The sequence below is a fragment of the Schistocerca serialis genome, chromosome 5 (assembly GCF_023864345.2).
Source record: "Schistocerca serialis cubense isolate TAMUIC-IGC-003099 chromosome 5, iqSchSeri2.2, whole genome shotgun sequence".
In the NCBI taxonomy this organism is placed as follows: Eukaryota; Metazoa; Arthropoda; class Insecta; order Orthoptera; family Acrididae; genus Schistocerca; species Schistocerca serialis.
Genome location: NC_064642.1, coordinates 431,649,076 through 431,672,613, shown reverse-complemented (window position 1 = coordinate 431,672,613; position 23,538 = coordinate 431,649,076). Strand labels below are relative to the sequence as shown.

The following is a 23,538-nucleotide window of genomic DNA, read 5'->3' as shown; positions in this document are numbered from 1 at the left end:
TCTCTACACTGACGATCTCTACTTTCAAGTAACTCATGTTGACAGTGTTCTAGATTTGAATTCTGAATATTTACTTCATTATCTTTGGCAAACGAGTTTCAGAAAACTGCATTTAGTAACCCTGCTTTAATAATACTGTCATGAGTGGCATCACCATTGTTGTCTTGCAATGAAGGTTGCTTTGTGTACCAAGGGGATCATTATCATCCCTTATTAATTTATGTGGTATGTATCTCTCAACTGCCATCAATACTATTTCTTTGAATCCACACTACAGCTGGTCTGTGCTTACATAGTCAGATCAGTAGGAGTGGGCACTCTCTCCTGGAAAGATGTCAAGAGAATTTTTATCTGCTTTTTTAAATAGCCGTACTTCGTGTTTATTTTTGGTGGGTTTGGATGTTACGGTATTCAGTCTTGCTACAGCTGCCTTGTTGTCACTAATCCCTGTATCTATCATGATGCTCTCTATTGTCTCAAGATTAATTGATGCTAAGAGTTAAGGTATGTTTTTTCAACCATTTACACTTCAAGCTGGCTTATGAACTAACTGATCAAAACAATTTTCTTAGAAAGCATTCAGTACAATTTCAGATGATGTTTTATGCCTACTGCTGGCTTTAAACACATATTTTTGCCCATATATTGAGGTTAGGTAGAAGTCATCACCAGCTATAATTGTTTGAGTGCGATGCCTATTTGAAATAGGATTCAACTGTTCAGTAACTGTATCATCTGAGTCAGGGAATCAGTAAAATGAACCAATTATTAATTTATTCAAGTTGTCAAGTATAACCTCTACCTGTACTCACTCACAGGAATTGTCTACTTCAGATTCACTACAAGTTAAACTACTTCTGACTGTAATAAACGCTTCACCACCAACTGTATTTAATCTATTGTTCCTGAACACAGTTAGGTCCCTTGAAAAAATTTTGGCTGTTTCTATTAGGGCTTGGAGCTCTGATTCTTTCACACCACAGCTATGGCAGTTAACAAGTGCAATACCAATTGTTGCTAGCTTTACCTTCCTGTGTTTGCCCTGCACATTTTTAGACTGATGCCCTTTCTGTAGTTTCCCGAGACCTTATAACCTAAAAAACTGCCCAGTCCCCTCCACACAGCTCCTGCTAACAATGTAGCTGCTTTCTGTGTCTAGTGGACCTCTAACCTATTAAGCAGAACCTGGAAAACCAGTACTCAATGGCGTAATTCGAGGAAACTGCAGTCTACACAATCACAGAACCACTTCAGCCACTGACTCAGCCCTCCACTCTGCTCTGTACCAAAGGACCAATGTTAATTCTGTCAATGATGCTGCAGATGGTGGGTTCCACCAAGTACATGGAAAACACTGACCGAAAATACCCTTGCTCAGTCCTCATTATGGTTCAAAGCTAATGGCTTCTTATTAAATGAAAACAAAATGCAGACACTTTACTTTAGCCTCAAAGAGATTCCTAACTACCAAGAATTAGAAGCTGTTAAATTTTTAGGTGTTACTATTGACAATAAATTGACATTATTTATCTAATAAGAAATTTAAAAAGACATGTTTCCAATGACTATGTGAGATCAGCATATTTTGCCTTCCTCCAAAGCATAATCTCTTATGGAATCTTACTGTGGGGTAGTAGCTGTCATGTAAATGATGTTTTACTTTTACAGAGGAAAGTAATAAGAACAACAATGGATTCTGATAAAACAGAACATTGTAAACCCCTGTTTATTAAATTGCAGTGTCTTACAGTAGTGAACTTATTCATCTACAATGTTTTATTGTACATTAGAAACAATGTCTCTAATTTTGTGTTGAGAAGTGATATTCATAGCTGTAATACTAGAAACAGAACATCTGTAGACATGCCATATTATAGATTATCAAAATTGCAGAACTCCTACCTAGTTCTTGGACAGATTGTTTAATAGAATAAGTGCTGACCTTAAAGAACTGCCTGTAAATATTTTAGAGCTAAATTATTCAAGCTACTAGTGAACAATCTATTTTACACCAGTGATGAATTTTTTGAAGATGAAAATACTGTAGTCTAATGTGTATCTATTTTATGTAAACCAATTTACATCAATATAGTATTTTATGTAAAAATATATGCTCTTGACTTTGTCTATTGCTGTACTCAGCCAAATGACAATAAAATTTTTATTATTATTATTATTATTATTATTATTATTATTATCACCTCGCAAGTAAAACTGGCAGTCTGTACCACTTCAGCTAGCTGCCAAAAATCAGAGAGAATCTCTTCCGAACCAAAGTGACACACATCATTGGTACTGACATGAACCACCACTTGCAGTTGGCTGCTCATTGTGCTCTTCATCACATCTGGAAGCACCCTTTTCACATCTGGAATGACACTCTCCCAGTATGCACATAGAGAGCACACTAGTATCCCTATCATCCTTGGCTGCCATGTCACTAAGGGGCCCCATTATGTGCCTGATGTCAGAGCTCTCAACTGGCAGGAAACTCACTGTCTGTGAATGCTTAGACTTTTCAGGTCAAGAGGCTTCCCTCTGGAATAGACCAAATGACCGTATCTGACTCAGTAACTCCATTAGCCACAAATAGCCCTTAAGCCTCTTCGTCAGATGAACCAGGGAGGCCCTTTGATCAGCGCCTTGGAAAGTCTTTTGCGGCCTGCCTTACTTCAGAACAACATCCCACTTGACCACGAAAGGGGTCACTTCAGTGCAAGATGTACCCAAGGTGGCCACTGTAATGTAATACTTGGGAGGCACATGGAATGTGCTGCAGATTCCTCAGATCTCGACGTTCAGCCCCCACAGTGATGCCCATTGGCAGCAGCTTCAAACTGTGTGACCAGAGTTAACACTGCCTGTAACTATGAGCAAAGGGTCACCATCTCAGCTCACATCTGAACACAGCAGTTACAGTTCCTGTCCATACTAAAGACAGTGAAAATATACTCTAGACAGCTAATAAACATGGAATTGTGCCTGATAAATAAACAAACACATGCAAAATTAATGAGTTTAAACTAAGGAGCACAGAGGAAATTTAAAATAAGTTACTTGTTATGAGAAGCTGTGTCAAACTCACAGAACAAAACACTATCGTCAGATGTGCTGCAGTCACGAAAGCTAGTACTAGACTGGGACCTTTAACTACTGCAGTAACTGTCCAAACACAAAACAAATGTCTGGCTCCGTGCAACAATGGTACTATGCACTATACAGTAAGTAAATCATGGATGTATCTATAGGAGTACTCCAGTAGCAATTTCCGTAATTAACTTTGTTGGTCTGTATAATCTAACTGGTTCTGCATCCATGAAGGCTCATCTTCATTATAGGACATAAAGTACATTATGTGTGAATCAATCAATATATTGAAAGAGATGTTGATTTTTCATATTGCAGTGCTCCCATCTTTTCATATGACTACTTGAAAGTGTGACATTCCTGTACATCATGGGGACTGAGATTGCTGTGAAGAGAAGTAAGTGCAAGTAACAGCAGTGCATCATAAAGATTACCTCAATTCCATCATCATACGCAGTAGCACAATCTGTAAATTGCCTGTTGCTGACATGCAAGCAACTGGAAGTTGTTTAGTATGCAGGATAGATAATGGTGATTTAAATTTTACAATTCCTTAATATGATTTCTAAACACTATGTCCCCACGCATACATAAATGAGATACTGGAACAGATTATGATTTAGATTTGAATATGTTGGGTGAACACATCTTGTGGAAAACTATCAACAGATATCTTTATATTGACAACAGTATCACGCAGTATTTAGCCAAAGGAAATGTGGAATATCTGCTGTACCCTCCACCAAGACCACCTACAATAAATTGTAGGTGGTCTTGCCTCCACACAGTATATATCTAGGTGAGTGTGCATTTGTATATGATATCTGGCACTGCCTTTGAGTTATTGGAAGCCATCTAAAGAAAATGGATGCAGTATTCAGTTTAACAGTTATAGGTGCATACAACCAGAATGAAACCACTACTTAAAAAGGACCACATCCTTGGAGTTCTAACTATATTATAATGTGGGAAAATTACCCATCTTTATTGTTTTTTCTGCCAGATAAGTTATTGCTAAATTTAATTTCTTACTAATGTATTTTAAAATGATTAATTTTTTAATGATAGTGCATCTCTGTTACTTTGTTTTTAATTTCATATTACAGAAATACATACCCCTCTGCACCAAATTTATTTGTGATGACTCTTCTGCGCAGTGGTAACATTTTAATAGTGTTACACTTAAAGTAGCTGAACTCACTCACAATGTAGAAATCATGAAACATCTAAGTGAAAAATGACAATGTTGAGATCTTAAAGCAGTTAAGCAAATAGATTATGAGAAATCACAAACACTTTGAGAGAGGCAGCAGATGACCAAAACCAGATCAAGAGACTCAGTAGATTCAGAAAGGCATAATGTAATTGTAAGTGACTTGTTTGCACTTTAATAAGTGTCTCTTGACAAGGACTGTAGGTGGTCTGCTACCCACTTCCACTTTGTTCTCACCTCATTTTGTGCTTTCATTCTCTCACCCCTTCTTCTTCTTTTTCTCATCTTTTGCAGTAGAATGATTGGTTATGGTCCAGTGTGTGTGTGTGTGTGTGTGTGTGTGTGTGTGTGTGTGTGTGTGTGTGTGTGTGTGTGTGAGAGAGAGAGAGAGAGAGAGAGAGAGAGAGAGAGAGAGAGAGAGAGAGAAAATCTAATTTAAAGGCCATGGTACAATTATAGCCTGTGTAATGAACATTGCCACTTTACCCACAATTTACATCACTTGAAATTTTGTTTGTTTGTCTCTGTAACTGTAATACTACTAAAGACAATATCTTGCCTCTCTACAAGGATCTTGCTAATGAAAACAATACTTCTAAGACAAATATGGAACAAAGTAGTGGTAAGCAATGATTCAATTCTTTGAAATATTACTGAATGGTATTAGTGGTATAGTACAGTCTGTGAAATGTAGGTAACTCAGTTTGAATCTCAGCCACCACAACATTCTAGTTTGTCATGACTAGTAAAATCAGCAAATACTCTTCTGGGAATAAGAGATTCATCCTTATATAATCACTGTTCAGAATGAAAGTTTTAACTAAGTAAATTTGTGTTCAAATTGTAAATACCTCACAAATAAAAATTACACAACAAGTATGCAAACATGTTAAAGTGACAGCATGGTTATAACAGGTAAAACAAAATCATCTGTTAAACATTGTACTCATAGAGATAGAATTTTATTGCATTCATGGAACTTTACACACTGTATCTTTCCGTAGCAGCATTGCAGCAGCTGAAATCTGCTGCTGAATTGACACAACACAATCTTTTTTCTATGTTGATAGAGTTATTTTACTCTTATATTATTCCTTCTGCAGTGGCAGTGTAACATTCGTGGGTGTCAAAGAAAAACTTTTCTTTAATACATGATAACTGTTAAAAAGTTTTTGGGCTGCAGCAAACAGAATGTATGTGTGTGCCTTTCTTTTCCCCTCTTTTATAGGGTCTTAAATTTTGATTACTTTATTTAAAATTCTGGACTTGCTCACATAAAATTATTACAACATTTCGGAAGACTTTCATACATGACTGGTGACTCAAAAATTTTCTCTAAAGAACCACACGTTTATTACACTGCCTATTCCCTTGCACCCTATGTGGGTTAAAAGAAACTGGCACTGAAGAAATGAAGACATGAGCTATCAACATCAGTAGTGGATTCTTGTGCTGCACCAAGTCCACAAAATTTATTTCTATATTAGAATTATAATAATCATAATAATAATCATAATAATGTGTTTCTTATTCTTATCAGCAAATACTGAGGAACGTCATCCGTACTCCCCAAGTTATCTAACAGATCCAACTGATGGCTAAAATCTAGGAATTATGCATATTCTGCTACTGTACTTCTTGTCTTGCATACATACACAGAACCTTTAAAAAATAAACTGAATAACATAAGCAATATGCAGTTCATTCATCAGGAATATGAGTCTTAAGTACATAACAATATTTACATTTAGAATAACACTTGTCTCCTGCAATGACGCCCAATGCGCGGGGTATGGAGGGTCAGGATTAATTATTTTGAAGAGGTCAGAAATGTTCCCGCTCTATCAGACGTCATTCTTCCAAACTTTGCGAATCACAACAGATTGCTAGAACCGTTAGTTTTACATTTTTCAGATTTGCTATAATAATTACTATAGTAAGTTTCCTAATTACATTAATTTATACATTCCCTTGCCAAAAAATTAATACCTATTAATAGGAATTTCAAAAATGAACCTAATATAGATATCTTTCAACTTCATCATTATATAGAAACTGTAGTTTTAGACATTTGTAATTTCACCATGTAGGACAGAATAACTGCCTGCCATCACAGATTTAATATGCAATTATGTTTCTGAATTTAGTAAGGTTGATCATGATTTTTAATTTTTGGTCTGAATTTCTGATTTTGAAAATGAACTCTGACAGTACTACACTGAATTTGCAATGAAAGAAAAAAGTGTTTTAAAACCTCATTTAAGTTGATTGCATCAAGCACATGCAGTTTGGTTCATATTCCCACATACAAACATTATTCAAGTCCCCTCTTATTATAATTTATTATTTGATCCGGAAGCCCTCCACAGTATGATCACAAACTAGGCCTTTTCCCTGCAGCACATGACGTGCATGTCCACAAGTTATGATACAATAAATCTGGCAAGATTCCAAACACATCATATCCCTAAAAATGTTGATAACTAAATCTTTATTCCTTTTTGTTAAATAAAGGCATTATGGCTTGATCACAAAATTAAATGGCAGGTGAATGCACTTTTTCTCAAGTAACAGGCAAACTTTTCTCGCTGTCACTATTCCTCTCATGAGCACAGTGGCAGTGAATCACTAAGCTACAGAAAATGAAAACAATATGACAAAAACAAATGCTGAGAAACAGTTTACCTGTACCCAAGATGAAATCCTCAATTAAACACCTGCCAAATATCACACATTTCCGTAATGTCAACCCCTTCTGGATTTATGTTAGTTGTTTCCCCTGGCAGGTGAGTTGCTGGTCCCATTTCCTACCACATAAAATCACTCAAACAACAGTCCCAGTCTCCACTTGCTCATTCTTCCTAAATGGCAGTAGTTTAGTGTACACAGAATGTATATATAACTTTCATCTCTGCTTCATAACAGTAAACAACTCCAAGAGTTCAGTGTGCGCTAACAGTTTACTCAGCTCACGTGCACAAACTCTTCTAAAAAAATAACTAAAGTAAAAAAAACAGCTGTGCACATTTCGTTGGATAGAATTGTCTGTTTTCCAGTTATATTACAACTGTTCCAGAGTATTCCCAGTTGTCTGAGGCCTGAGGGCAGGACACGGTTGCTCTTCTCTGAGGGAAGAAGTGGTGGAGGCACGAAGATGGTCGTACACTCAGGCTCTCCTCTATCAGCCGCTGGCACCGGGATCTCGCGGGAACCGCCACCGGGCCCTCACACAACACACACGTGCGGTAGCAGCCTTGCTGCTCAGGGACAAACCAACACAACAAACCAACCCACTGTAGTAGTGACGGCAGGGAAAGAGGGACAGAAGGGTAATCTGATTTGGTGAGGAAATGGAAGGGCGGGGCAGGAAACTCTTATGCAATATGTTTATTTATATATATGTGTGTGTGTGTATATATATATATATTTATATATATACATATATATATATATCTTTTTCATTTACACTATTTTTATTCTGCTTGTGCCTAGTTATACTACTACTAAACATGTCCTGATCCATACTCTGGTGACAACTATTGAAAATTGAGCACCTGAACGCTGGTGACGTCAGTTTTACAAGTACACAAGTTTAAAAAAAAATAACACCAATCCGTCCTTTTACGACAGGAGATACTCTCCCTTATAACAATTTATTTACAGAGGAGAAGATATTTCTAGTCTTTTGAATATTTCTTAATGCTTTAAGTTTAAAGTCCTGGCAGTGTACGTACTTAGAATTTGTCGCGAAATTTTATATACACGACGGTACAGTGGATGTAAAAAATTGTTTCACTTATTATTTTTATATTTTCTATTTGATTTTGCGCTGGGTTTGGGATTGATATTAGTGCCACAGGCAACTTACAAGTTAAGTTGCCAGAAATTGTCAGAAAGGGAAGGGTTCAATGGTACAGGTGTCCCGCACCTTGTAGAGTTGAAAATGGCATGTTACCGTGGATGGCTAGAGGATGATTGTGGAGCTTGAGGAACAGGGAATCAGTTGTATTTGTTTGCTGAATCTAGTGGCCTGTGTATTTTTCCATTGTTTTCTATATTTATGAATGTGATAAATTCATACAAGTCATTTCTAAAAAAAGGAAGATTGAAATTTATAACATCACACTGTGGAAAACGGCACTGTCCACACGGCAACAGCATCCCTCCCAATGGTTATCTCGCTCCACCAGTCTATATAAAAAAGTGATAAGACTATTCAAGCAATGTTTCTCAAATTCAAAACCCACCACATTACCCAACAGATCTCACAGGTCCTCGTGAACACGTTCGACGGAGGCAACCAGATTCCGGTCTCAACAGTGTTTGCAAGGAAACAGCCCATTGGTGGAGCTGGAGATGTCTCCCTCCCACTGGAGCTCAGCGCCGCAGGCTATGGCGCAGGTACACGAAGCAGGCCTTGCCATGCTCCGACACCAGCCCATACAGTCGGCCTTCCAGCATCGTCAGCGACACTGAGAAGTTACCGACGTTAAGAGTCTCCCAGTGTCAGACAGCACTGTTCGGGAACCGTGGTGGGGGTAGCGGGGGGGCCTGTGTCCTGCTGGTCAGCAAAGCAGCAGTTGAAACGAGTTCTCGCGATGAGCGCTCGGAGGCAGCTGCAACATCATATGCAAAATCAGTTTATTATAGTCAGTCTTTTCACATACATTTTCTCAGGCTCAGATTTATCCTCAGCTGGATTGACCAAAAATGATTAAAATGAAACAGTCATTAGTGCTTATTCAAATAGCAACTGGAAGCTGATTACCAGACACTGAAAATGGCTGTAACTGCACTGGAAGTGTAAACTGCTTTAAGAACGTGTTTTGATTTTGTAAAATATTTTGACATCAATTTTGCAGATATATTAATACTAACAAATGAATTTCACCTTTCTGAGAGTACACAAGAAATCCAGTGTAAAACTGGAGTGAGTCTAATTGTTATTGTAATGACTGGTCATAATATTTCAGCAGAATTTTTTTTCAATTAGAAATCAATTGCTGGAAAAGCATTCATGTGTTTCCATCATATTTTTCTTCCAGGACAAAGTTTGTAGCTCACAATTTCTAGCATAACACAAACAATGTTACTGCTTACATGACATATTTCTTCCCAAATCAGCAGTGTATTATTTGATAGTGATTTTTTACCTTGCCACTGAAAAAGTAAATCTCATGGAATATTTGATTTCAGCATTTCTGACCATCACTTTGAGCAATCACTGTTAAATAGCCTGTTCCATTAAATTCATTTTCTTTCTATATAAGCATTCTTGGTCATAAATTTGTGCAGAAATGACACCAGAATTACGACATCAGTTATCAATAGGCAGCTTGAATGCCAGTGGCAGAAAGTTTATGCAATGAAGACATTTATTTCTCATAACAAGCAAAGTTTAATGAAAAGACACAATAATAAGTTACTGAAGGTGAAAGTTGTGATGTATATTGGACATAAACTGTACCTGTGAAAAAGTGTAATGATGCTAGATATGGCAACAAAGGCAGCACTAGAAGGACACCTGCATTTTAACAAAAGATATTGTGTTTCAATTATAGATGTAGTGCACACTCCATAACTTGGCACAGGGTGGGTGAGAGGGATAGTGCTGCTAGGAGCCTTCAAAGCATATGAATTGCTCTTCCAAAGCATACAGAAGATAAAGAAATAAACACATACCTTTCTACTGTATTTTGTGTTTTACAAGAGCAGAATGCAAGTGCTGTCACTTAAATGTTTTTTTAAAACAGAAACTGCTAAAAATTACTACTATAAAACTCCTTCACAGACAGTAGTGTTTGAAATGACTGTTGTTATTAGCTGATTTTTATGAAGTTCAGTAACACCTGCAAAAGTAAGTAGTTGTTGTGCACCTCTGACACCTACTGCTGAAGAATTGTAATGCTAAACTGAGGGTGCATATGATGCCAAAAGCAGGAGTTGTGATGGTAACAAATACTGGAGGGATATTTTATATTCAAAAATTGTGATGTGATACCCAGACTGCACACAATGTGCACAAAAATATCTTCTGGCTTCACTTGGATGAGAGGAGATGTCATATTAACTGTTATGAGCAGTTGAAAAGGAGTAGGTCATAAAGTCAGTGTAGATTTTGATGCCAATGGGAAATTAATGCTTTATTTTCAAGTGACTGATGTGGAGTTCAACTTTAAATGTCAAAATGTCTTAACAATGATACTGCAGCTGACTTAATCCATTACACTATTTTATTTACATTACTGCCTTTGCAAACAGTGTTCACTGAAAGATACCAACAGCAAAATATTACTAACTGTTTCACCACTAGAAAACTAAGTTGTTGTTTAAAAGTCCCAAACTAATTGTAATACCTGTATGGTAATTCAAAAGGTCAATAGATGTAAAGTATTTCTAGATGAGACATTGTATGTTGGTAACAAAAAGCAAAAATACTATGGGTTTTCTTGTTAAATTTTATAACCTTAACAGAATGTATATTAGAGAGATTCAAGCCAACCTAGAGGCTCACTGGCAATTGTTCTTCCCACAAGCTATTCACAACTGTAACTGGAAAGGAGAGAAGTGACAGTTGTACACAAAGTACCCTCCACCACACATTGAAGGGTGGCTTGCAGAGTATAGATGTACCAAGTGGTTGAAATTAAAGTTCATCTACTCGCATAGGTCCAGTGTGGGGTGTAATTATCATGTGACAGCAAAACTTGGTAGTTTTGGTAAAGCATTAGTGCACAACTGATTCACATTGGAAAAAAAATTAGTTCCAATTTTAATGATCAGGTGCAAATCTGGCACTGTACAGCATTTTGTTGGTGTCTCTGGTGCTCATATGGAACAAATTGTGCAAATGGTGGTTAGTAATAAAATCAACATTAAGCGTTTCTCACTTGTCTGACGTTTCTGCACACGTCCCGTCCGTAGTCCATTATGTAGGGGAAAATTTCTACACATGTTTCTTGCATTCACAGAGCCAGATTTGCACCTGGTAGACAAACTTGCCACTATTTTTTTTTTTTTTTTCTATTGCTGATCGGCCTGCACTAACACATTAGAACATGTACCAAGTTTCGCTGCAGTGCTACAGACATCAAAAATGCTTTGCATCACCCCATTTCCCAGAACTCCTGAAGATAGACATTGACTGTGAATATTGTATCACAGACACAGTCCCTTTCACTATTCAGAAATGTCACTAAGCCCACCCAAAGATGTAAACAACCATGCATGGGAAGTGCCTATTAGATGGATGGGGGTCCGACAGCCGTTCAGTTCCAGTCATTCCATGAGGGAAGGAGGTACATGGGTCATGTTGTCTGTAGATCAACCATGCCTAGACAGTCAATACCACAGTTTGATTGGATCCGCATTGTTACTTTGTGCCACGAAGGTCTCTCAGCAAGAGACAGGACAGGCATCTCAGAGTGAACCAAAGTGATTTTGTTCAGACATGGAGGAGATACAGGCAGGCAGGAACTGTCAATGACATACCTCGCTCAGGCCATCAAAGGGCAACTACTGCAGCAGATGACCACTACCTATGGATTATGGCTCAGAGGAACTCTGACAGCAATGCCACCATGTTGAATAATGCTTTTTGTGCAGCCACAGGACGTCATGTTATGACTCAAATTGTGCACAATAGGCTGCACGATACGCAACTTCACTCCCAATGTCCATGGCGAGGTCCATCTTTGCAACCATGATACCATGCAGCGTGGTACAGATGGGTCCAACAACATTCCGAATGGACTGCTCAGGATTGGCATCACGTTCTCTTCACTGATGAGTGTCACATATGCCTTCAGCCAGACAATCGTCGGAGATGTGTTTGGAGGCAACCTGGTCAGGCTGAACACCTTAGACACACTGTCCATCAAGTGCAGCAAGGTGGAGGTTCCCTATTGTATTGGGGTGACATTATGTGGGGGCAACATATGCCGCTGGTGGTCATGGAAGGCACCGAAATAGCTTTACAATACGTGAATGCCATCCTCTGACCGTTAGTGCAACCATACAGGCAGAATATTGGTGAGGCATTCATCTTCATGGACAACAGTTTGCACTCCCATTGTGCATATCTTGTGAATGACTTCCTTCAAGATAATGATATCACTTGACTAGAGTGGCCAGCATGTTCTCCAGACATGAACCGTATCAAACATGCCTGGGATGGACTGAAAAGGGCTGTTTATGGACAATGTGACCCACCAACCACTCTGAGGGATCTACACTGAATCACCATTGAGGAGTGGGACAATCTGGACCAACAGTACCTTGATGAACTTGAGGATAGTATGCCACAATGAATACAGGCATGCATCAATGCAAGAGGATGTGCTACTTGGCATTAGAGGTACAGCGATCTGGACCACCACCTCTGTAGATCTCGCTGTATGGAGGTACGACATGCAATGTGTGGTTTTCATGAGCAATAAAAAGGACAGAAATGATGTTTATGTTGATCTCTATTCCAATTTTCTGTACAGGTTCCAAAACTCTAGGAACCGAGGTGATGCACAACTTTTTTTGATGTGTGTATAATTACAGCCCAAATTGGACCTCTGTGACTAGCTGCACTTGGTAATTACAAGTACCAAGTAGGTGTGGAGGTAGATGTATATTAAAATGTCATATTATTGCAACTGTAAACTAAAGGAATATGTTTTTTATTTATTAAAATATTTGTTTTATAACCCTTGTGAACTGATTCACCTAGCCAATTAAAAATGGAATCTGCAGTTAAATGTGGAATCAGGTCTATGCAGTGTGGCATTTTCTACATACAAAAGACAATTCCAGGGAACAGTCCTACAACCTACCAAGAACTGAACCTCCAAAATTTAATTTGTTAACACTTATCCTTGCAGCTACTTAGCCAGAGACATGTAGTGTATGGAGAATTTTAAATCAAATGTCTCATTTTCAGCTGAAAGGGCTGTAAACCACAAATGTTCTAAAGAACTACTTCAACATCTCAATGAAGAAAAAATGGGAGGAACCTTTTTCCAAATTCAGTCATAGGCTTAGGAAAAAAATGTAAATATGTAACAAGACAGCCACAGCAAATTATGACCTTATGAGAGCAGCAGCATAAAAAATTTGGGGATTACCTAAGAACAAATGTGATCACTGTGTCCTGCAAGATTGTAAATACGCCTTCATTTTTAGAAGAAGGGAAAGGGAAATTATGTCATCAAGCCATAATAAATTTCAATCAACAATATCAGAGTTTGACAATATTATGAAAATGATAGATTGCTACTTTTCATATAGTGAAAATGTTGAGTTGCAGACAGCCACCACAAAAAGAATGCTAAATAAGTGAGCTTTTGGCCAAAAGGCCTTCTGGAGTAGAAAACACACACACATTCACACAAACACAACCCAGCACAAGTGACCATTGTCTCTGGCTGCCAAGGCCAGTCATTCGCCAGGAGAAGACCTTTGGGCCAAAAGTTGACTTGTTTTGCAATCTTTTTGTCGTACCTGTCTGTGACTCAACATCTCCACTATATGGTGAGCACCAATTTATCCTTTTCATAATATTGTCATTTTCCTTAGGATCAAAAGTTCAGGAGGAGTGAAATGTGTGCTGCAATGTAAGAAATAGATACATCATTTTGATTAAATTGCAACCCATAAATTTACTCATCAACAGATTGTCGTGATATGGGTAATGACAGATCTCAGTCTGTTCATTTTCAGCAATCTCAGAACTTCGGAGTCTTGTGCCAAGCAAGCAGTGTTTGACACTGCATACATACTTCTAAAAAAATCAAATATTTGTAAGACTATTCCATTGATTAACATTGACAGTATGCAGTAGTAGGTATTGTATACAGTATAATGGCATTCACTTCCATCAACTTTCTTTTGCTTCTGTGCCAGAGTTTGTTCAGCATAAGAGCCTATAGAAGGATGTATGAAGATACACATAACTCATCTACATCTACATCTACATCTACATTGATACTCCGCAAGCCACCCAACGGTGTGTGGTGGAGGGCACTTTACGTGCCACTGTCATTACCTCCCTTTCCTGTTCCAGTCGCGTATGGTTCGCGGGAAGAAAGACTGTCTGAAAGCCTCCGTGCGCGCTCTAATCTCTCTAATTTTACATTTGTGATCTCCTCGGAAGGTATAAGTAGGGGGAAGCAATATATTCAATACCTCATCCAGAAACGTACCCTCTCGAAACCTGGCGAGCAAGCTACACCGCGATGCAGAGCGCCTCTCTTGCAGAGTCTGCCACTTGAGTTTATTAAACATCTCCGTAACGCTATCACGGTTACCAAATAACCCTGTGACGAAACGCGCCGCTCTTCTTTGGATCTTCTCTATCTCCTCCGTCAGACTGATCTGGTACGGATACCACACTGATGAGCAATACTCAAGTATAGCTCGAACGAGTGTTTTGTAAGCCACCTCCTTTGTTGATGGACTACATTTTCTAAGCACTCTCCCAATGAATCTCAACCTGGTACCCGCCTTACCAACAATTAATTTTATATGATCATTCCACTTCAAATCGTTCCGCACGCATACTCCCAGATATTTTACAGAAGTAACTGCTACCAGTGTTTGTTCCGCTATCATATAATCATACAATAAAGGATCCTTCTTTCTATGTATTCGCAATACATTACATTTGTCTATGTTAAGGGTCAGTTGCCACTCCCTGCACCAAGTGCCTATCCGCTGCAGATCTTCCTGCATTTCGCTACAATTTTCTAATGCTGCAACTTCTCTGTATACTACAGCATCATCCGCGAAAAGCCGCATGGAACTTCCAACACTATCTACTAGGTCATATAAATATATATTGTGAAAAGCAATGGTCCCATAACACTCCCCTGTGGCACGCCATTTAATGTCTGTAGACGTCTCTCCATTGATAACAACATGCTGTGTTCTGTTTGCTAGAAACTCTTCAATCCAGCCACACAGCTGGTCTGATATTCCGTAGGCTCTTACTTTGTTTATCAGGTGACAGTGCGGAACTGTATCGAATGCCTTCCGGAAGTCAAGAAAAATAGCATCTACCTGGGAGCCTGTATCTAATATTTTCTGGGTCTCATGAACAAATAAAGCGAGTTGGGTCTCACACGATCGCTGTTTCCGGAATCCATGTTGATTCCTACATAGTAGATTCTGGGTTTCCAGAAATGACATGATACGCGAGCAAAAAACATGTTCTAAAATTCTACAAGAGATCGACGTCAGAGATATAGGTCTATAGTTTTGCGCATCTGCTCGACGACCCTTCTTGAAGACTGGGACTATCTGTGCTCTTTTCCAATCATTTGGAACCCTCCGTTCCTCTAGAGACTTGCGGTACACGGCTGTTAGAAGGGGGGCAAGTTCTTTCGCGTACTCTGTGTAGAATCGAATTGGTATCCCGTCAGGTCCAGTGGACTTTCCTCTATTGAGTGATTCCAGTTGCTTTTCTATTCCTTGGACACTTATTTTGATGTCAGCCATTTTTTTGTTTGTGCGAGGATTTAGAGAAGGAACTGCAGTGCGGTCTTCCTCTGTGAAACAGCTTTGGAAAAAGGTGTTTAGTATTTCAGCTTTACGCGTGTCATCCTCTGTTTCAATGCCATCATCATCCCATAGTGTCTGGATATGCTATTTCGAGCCACTTACTGATTTAACGTAAAACCAGAACTTCCTAGGATTTTCTGTCAAGTCGGTACATAGAATTTTACTTTCGAATTCAATGAACGCTTCACGCATAGCCCTCCTTATGCTAACTTTGACATCGTTTAGCTTCTGTTTGTCTGAGAGGTTTTGGCTGCGTTTAAACTTGGAGTGGAGCTCTCTTTGCTTTCGCAGTAGTTTCTTAACTTTGTTGTTGTACCACGGTGGGTTTTTCCCATCCCTCACAGTTTTACTCGGCACGTACCTGCCTAAAATGCATTTTACGATTGCCTTGAACTTTTTCCATAAACACTCAACATTGTCAGTGTCAGAACAGAAATTTTCGTTTTGATCTGTTAGGTAGTCTGAAATCTGCCTTCTATTACTCTTGCTAAACAGATAAACCTTCCTCCCTTTTTTTATATTCCTATTAACTTCCATATTCAGGGATGCTGCAACGGCCTTATGATCACTGATTCCCTGTTCTGTACATACAGAGTCGAAAAGTTCGGGTCTGTTTGTTATCAGTAGGTCCAAGATGTTATCTTTGGCTATTCTTCATAACAATTGTGCAATAATGACCCCTACATCTGTTTACAAAACTGCATACTGTCAAGTCATTTTCTTAAATTTGGAATGGTATATATTACATAAGTGATTCAAATGTAAAAAGGCATAAGCAAGAACTCCTAGTTATTTATAACAGTGTAAAACAGTTCTTTATTTTCCAATTTTAGATTACTAAGAGCTCAAAACAGCCACCACCAACACCAGTTCCCTTTTCTTCACACTTGGAAACTTCTCATCAATATTTGGTTATAATATAGTCATTACATAAAACTCACTCCTCATAAATCTAAGTATATTAAGTGTTCTGTCACTATACATATATGAGCTGATTATCTTTGTACACAGTAAAGTTGATTTATTTGCAGCAAATAATTTTCAACATGATTACAACACCAGAACTAAAAATAATTTTTTGCTGCTCACCCACCGTATAAAACTTTACGCTCGAACTCCACATTATATGGGTACGAAAATTTATAACAAAGTGAAACGAAGAGAATTGCTCAGCATAAATTTAGAAACACTGAAAACATCCTTATATGAGAAACCAGTGCAGAAAGGCTACTATTCAGCAGAAGAATTCATAAATGACAACCTGAAAATTTGAGCAGGAGAGAGCAAGTATTTAGGACAGTTAATTTTTAAAAGTTTGTTACTTTTGTAGAAAAATTATTAATTGCTTAATTAGTTATTCAGTACCATATATTATATTACTGATATTATAAGGAAAATTGTAAACCCAGTTTTTGCATTTTGACTAGTCTCTTAAGTCAATGGCTTGAAATTGTATGTTATGAGACAATAATCTTCTATTCTATTCTATTCTGTTCACAATAAAATAGTTGTTGTCTCTGTCCATTTATACAGTTTTTGTACACAGTAGATAATACCTGTGGTGAGAATTTTCAGGCTTATTTACTTTCATCTAATTTCAATAATAAAGTTGAAACTGAAAACTAAAAACTGAAAGGTTATAGACTTTAACATTGCATCAAGAGTGCATGTAAATATAATAAATGCAAAAATAATGAGATCAATAATCAGAATATTCAACAAAAAGAGACAGAGAGAGAGAGAAAGAGGAACAAAAGACTAAAATAGATCAATAAAGGATGTGGAAAGTTGAGAATAAACATAACATTATGAATCACTAATTTTCACTAGGCTCAAGTAAAGTCACTGAGAGAAGTTAAAATAAAGAAGTGCTACATTGATAGTTGAATGTCTGGAGGCACCACCAGTTCTGTAAGTTTTAACAGAAAAGGCGAAAACGATCATTAGCAAATAAATCCATGACACAGGAAACTGGAATAAGGAGGCTTGAGAGGAAGGAACATTTGTAAATAATTAAATACACACATCTACAGAAAAAGTAAATCTATGCTAATATATAAAGCGGAAATGTTGTTCCCAAAAAATTTTTAAACTGATTTACTTCACATTTTTTAAACAACAATGAACAGAGTTTCTGTTCTAACCAACTACAAGAAAGAAAATGCTGTGCTGCATTATGAAAATGCATGGTTTTATTTCCTTTTTCACAGTTAGTTTTAAGTATGGTAGCAAGGCATCTAAACCAAACTATTAGACAAATTATTTCTCTCAAATATATTGTTTCTCTCTCTGACACACACACACACACACACACACACACACACAAATTGTATTCACAGTGGTGTGCCATTTCGTTTTCTTGGTCAAGGTGAATTGTAACAGAAAACTTCTGTATTATGAAAGTTGTATTCATGGCTTATCAGTTTGTGATTAGAATACTACTGTGCAATCTGAATTCATCCAAAACTTTCTACTGCAACCTGTTCACAGACTAAAACTATGTGAAATAATGTCATTGAAGCTACTATCCTTGCAGATCCAGGAGCCGGAGAGGTCTCACATACCCAGTATACCAATTATCCTTTTACCCATTCAGTTTAAGCAAACCAAGTTTTTGTTTGCAGTAGCAGTAAAGAATTCTCAAGGTTGGATTGGAATTAGTTTATGATCCGAGTGTGTTTAGCATGGTCAGTTGTATGTGCTCTTTCGCCAGCTCTTATCATACAATTATTTTCTTGTACAAACACAGTGTCCCAAAAACTAAAACTATGTATATTAGGATAGCTATATATTTTTAAACAACAGTTTTTCTTCATTTCAGTGAGTTTGAACTACAAAAGCAGGGCATTTAAACAATTAGACAAATTTTTCACATGGTCAGTTGTATGTTGTCCCATCATGAACTGGTAGTTCAGAAAACCAGTTCATACTCTTACCACAAAGTATCCAAGAAATAAAAAAAATGTATATTCTGAAGTACTGTAACCATATTGTGTACATAAATGAAAAAAAAAACACTTAAAACAATGAAAACAAAACATGAAAACTAAGGATTCTTTTTCTGTCATATGTTTCCTTATTAACTTCAAGGTTTGTATGTTCAAAGTGACCTAAGTCACAATAAGAAGCCAAAATCACAACACAATTCACATATCCACATCATGATGTATATCCAATTCCCATACATATTTAGCAATTGTGAAGCATTGCTGGGTTCACTAGTAGAATATTATAAAAGAATCCACCATGTTTAGCAACTTTAGTACCCTCTAAATTCCACATTTTCTATCATATAATGATGTAAGAACCTGGAAAAATGTCTTACAGCAAACAAATACAAGCAGTGAGGAAACAAAGTTGAGTTTCCAGGTGGTAGCTGCATGGAAATAATGATACGTTGTATCACTGGTCACCAGTTTAAACGATAACTTTTCACAGATGGTTGGAAACATAGGATTTACTAGTAAACAAACAAATACTAAAGGAATGAGGTTCAGACTTGCACCTAGTGATCTAAATTTTAGTATTAATGGTTTCCATAAATTCTTATTATGTCACACACTTGGGTGGTTGCTTTGGGGGAGGGGTTTATGACTTTGTCACTGACAAGATGTTAATCTTCCTCCCTCCTTTTCAACCAATATAAGGAAAAAGCTAAAAGCATTATGCCACTTAGTAGTGGTAATTCTGACTATGATGATGTTTATATAAGAGTATTAAATATTCTGCTTGTTTGATAGCATCATCCTTGAGCTCTCTTTGCAAACATTCAGTGACTCAAGGGATATATTCTGACAGATTTAAATATACTGCAGTGACACCTAACTATAAAAATAAATGTAAGCAACTCACTTATAATATTAAAGACCCATTCACTACTTCCGGCGCTTCCAAAAATTGTTGAGAGTGTGGTTTACAATGGAATACCGACTCAGTTTTCTTCCACATTTCTTAATGGTCTCTTGTTTTCACTTTTGTAAAGGATACTGTACAATGTGTATATGATATCACGGCTGGCACGGCTACACAACAAAAATTATTCTATTGGTGTATTCTATGATATACTTTGGAAACTAAAATGTTGTGGCATTAATGTCATCCCCCTTGCATGGATCAAATCTTACTTCATAATAGAAAATAGAGGATCACATTAATAAATTGCACTAATGGAACAAATATAAAGTCAGGTATATGAGACATGGAGTCTCACAAGGTTCATTATCGCTTCCCATTGAAATACTGATCCACACAGATGCAATTCTAACACCTTAATTTTAAGTCTTGATCTCAAAAAGACTCATACTGTGTGATTTTGAAAGAAAACCTTACCAAGGAAATTAAATTTATTGAGTTGAAATGAATGAAGTCAATGGAGATGAAGTCAGTGACAATGAAATAATATCAGCACAGATCATTCAGAAATTCTGTATTGGATTAAGACTTGAATCCAGATATCTTGCTTATTGCTAGCAGTTGCCTTTACCATTAGGCTATCTAAGCACATTCCAACATCTTATTCAGACTGTCATTGTCACTGATGTTTCCTCCTAATATTTATGAATGCTACAACCAGTCATATTCTTTACATTACAGATTTTTTGAGTGTTTTCCAGTTATATCATTTCATTTCATTGATCTTCATTGATTTCATTCCCATTGGCACCTTCACTTAATTTCAGTGGACTTAATTCAGTTGGTACATACCACTATTATTAGGTAAGGCATGGTGCCCAAGAAATATCAGGTGTGACAAAAAAGTAACAGAAATTTTTATTTTTCTTAAACAATCTTTCTTCATTCATCAACATCAACTTTGTCCTCTTCAAAGTAATCCTCTTCAGATACAATACGTTTGTGCAAGCACATTTTCTGGTCTTGGAAACACTTCTGGAACTCATTTTTGGTATGGTATTCAGTGTCTTCAGCAATTCTGTTTTTATTGTATCAGTGGTGGTAAAATTAGATTCTTTCATGGTTCTCTTTAGTCCCCAGAATAGAAAGAAATCACAGGTGGCCATGTCCAGTGAATACAGTAGCTGACGCAATGTAACACTTTTTTTTTTCCAAAAAAAGGATGAACAAGCATTGAGGTGTGAGCAGGAGCATTATCGAGATGCAGTTTCCATTAATGGTTTTACCACAATTCTGTTCATTTTCTTTGAACTGCTTCTTGCAAATGTCACACATCTTCCAGGCCATAAGGCAGTATCTCATAAATGCACTATCCCATAGTAATCAAAGAAAACAGTGAGAAGAACCTTTACATGTGATCAAATTTGTCTAATTTTTTTCAGTCCCAGCTCTTCAGGCAGTTTCTATTGAGGTCACTGGGTCTTCGGTTCGATGTCATATCCATATATCATGTTTCATCACCTGTTATAACCTTCTTTAAAAATTCTGGATCATTGTCAGTTTCACTCAGCAGTTCCTGAGGCCATGATGTCGGGATCATGGATTTACTTCAAACTTTGTACACCTTTAGTAGGCCATTAAAACAATGTAATCTGAAAATAGAAAGTGCACTACTCTGGAAATTCCAAGAAAACCGCAAAAGGTGTTTTACATGTCTTTTATGTAAATTATGTATCTGTGCTAAGTGGCTTAGGTGTAAGAAGTCCTTGTGGTTACGTGGTTAGCATTTGAACATGGCAAGAGGAGTCATTGGTTAAGCAACAGCTTGAATCCCACTTACACTTACATGTTTAATCTGTATTTATAGTCACTGGTCTCATTATTTTATTTATATGACAATTAAGAGGTAATATAATGAAAAAAAAAAACATGTGTATTGGCATGAAGTATTTGCATGAAGTATCAATTTATGTTTTCCGTGTCTGTGTGACAAATAACACCCTACAACATGTTATGATGAGAGCACATCTCACATGTAATTCTGCATTACCATTTTGGTCTGGCATTTTATGACCTACTATATCACTGATTGTGAATAACGTCATTCGCATCATTATTTATTGAGGTTTGGCTTGGGCTTTCCAAGCCCATCCCTTGTCCTTGAAAATTTAATTACAAATAGTAAATAGTCAAATCAAAGTGAAGGGTATGTTATTAAGAATAACTACATAATTCAGAGAAGCTAGTATTCAGGAGGAAACAGAAGGGGACAGAGAAGATCCAGATGGCTTGGATTATGAAGCAGCCATTGAAATCAAGCACCATAGCTCAGTAAAATATTCTACCACTGGATAGTCAACATAGCTGTTGGTCACAGTTTTGTAGTGGCCATTCATCAGGGTGGGAAGTCAGGCCAACATAAAAGTCTGTGCAAAATTTTCAGCAGTGCTAATACTGCTTTCGCAGGTTGCTCTTCATCTGATAGGATAGGATATGCACTGGAATAGGTTTTGAAGCTTGGCCTTGAATAGGCATATGGTCCATGTAGTATAGGGTTGGGAATAAGTGTGGCCTAAGAACAGACCAGGATGTTTTGTAGATTGTGTGAGTGACTGAATATCAAAGGATATTGAAGGATTATGGGTATGATGATCATTTCCAGGTATGATGTTCTTCATTAGGTATAATGATAGGATGTTGGAGGCCTGGCCAAGAAAGTGGTTTTCTTATTCAGATCTGGTGTGATATAGCGTAATGGGGACAATAAGGGCTGGGGGGCCGTGCGTGATTAGCCGTGCAGTATAAGGCGCTGCAGTCATGGACTGTGGAGCTGGTCTCGGCAGAGGTTCGAGTACTCCCTCGGGTATGGGTGTGTGTGTTTGTCCTTAGGTTAAGTAGTGTGTAAGCTTAGGGACTGATGACCTTAGCAGTTAAGTCCCATAAGATTTCACACACATTTGAACATTTTGAAGGGCTGGGGGGCTTGCATCTTTGCAACTAGTTCATGGAGGAGGACGGGGTATTGCGGGTATGTGCGGGAACATTTGAAGAGCAGTATTTGTCTGTGAAGGCCTTAGTAAGACCTTTAAAGTACTGCTGACCATTGTGCAGAAGACTGTTTAGTATGAAAGAGATGGCAGTCTCAAAATGGAGGTATTAATGATGGTTGATTGACCTGATATGGGTGGAGAATGTCATGGAGCCACTGAATAGTTGGGGATTAATATCAGGAATGTGTCACTTTGGGCTGAAGAGGACTAGGGAAGTGGATAAGAGAGATGCTGTTGAGATTGTGGAAGGAATGTGAATAAAATGTTTTTGGCTCAAATTCTGATTATAAAGATATGATCAGTGAACCTGAACAAGATGAGGAATTCAGGATCTGATTGGCTGGAAAGATTTCCTCTAGATGATATGAGAAGGATAGATTACTGTTCACCGCATAAGGAGGAACTGAGTCACAGGCAAACACATTGAAAAAAATTGCTAGACATATTCAGCTGCCACAATAAGTCCTGCATCAGACATAAAAAACTAGCGCACATTCCCACAAACACAGTTTGCCTGTCTGCAAGTGAATGCCTACTCTAAGTGGTGAGTGGTAATCTACCCTTTTCCTATTGTTGTTATTTCATTCTGGATTTTCCATTGTTTTGATTTTCCTTCTAGATGTGGGTGACCTGTGGGTGCCCATGGCTATGGTGTGGATTAGTTTGTATATCTTCTTCTCACAGTAGAAGTAGTTATAGGTTAAGACATTGTTAATTAGGTGACTGAGGAGTGATGTGATTGGCCCTGAGTTTATAGAAGTAGTCTTTGAAAGCAGCAAGTCCATGAGG

The 23,538-nt window shown here is 37.6% G+C and overlaps 1 protein-coding gene across 1 annotated transcript in view; it reads right to left on the bottom strand.

Annotated features, from left to right (window-relative positions):
- Positions 1 to 5,263: 5,263 nt before the first annotated feature.
- The window catches only part of LOC126480691 (glucose transporter type 1), a 321,263-nt gene continuing 302,988 nt past the window's right edge, over positions 5,264 to 23,538 (bottom strand). The window contains exon 18 of the mRNA XM_050103930.1: positions 5,264 to 8,916. Within this exon, the coding sequence (XP_049959887.1) occupies positions 8,807 to 8,916 (110 nt within the window). The 3' untranslated portion in view covers positions 5,264 to 8,806. The remainder of the gene's footprint in view (positions 8,917 to 23,538) is intronic.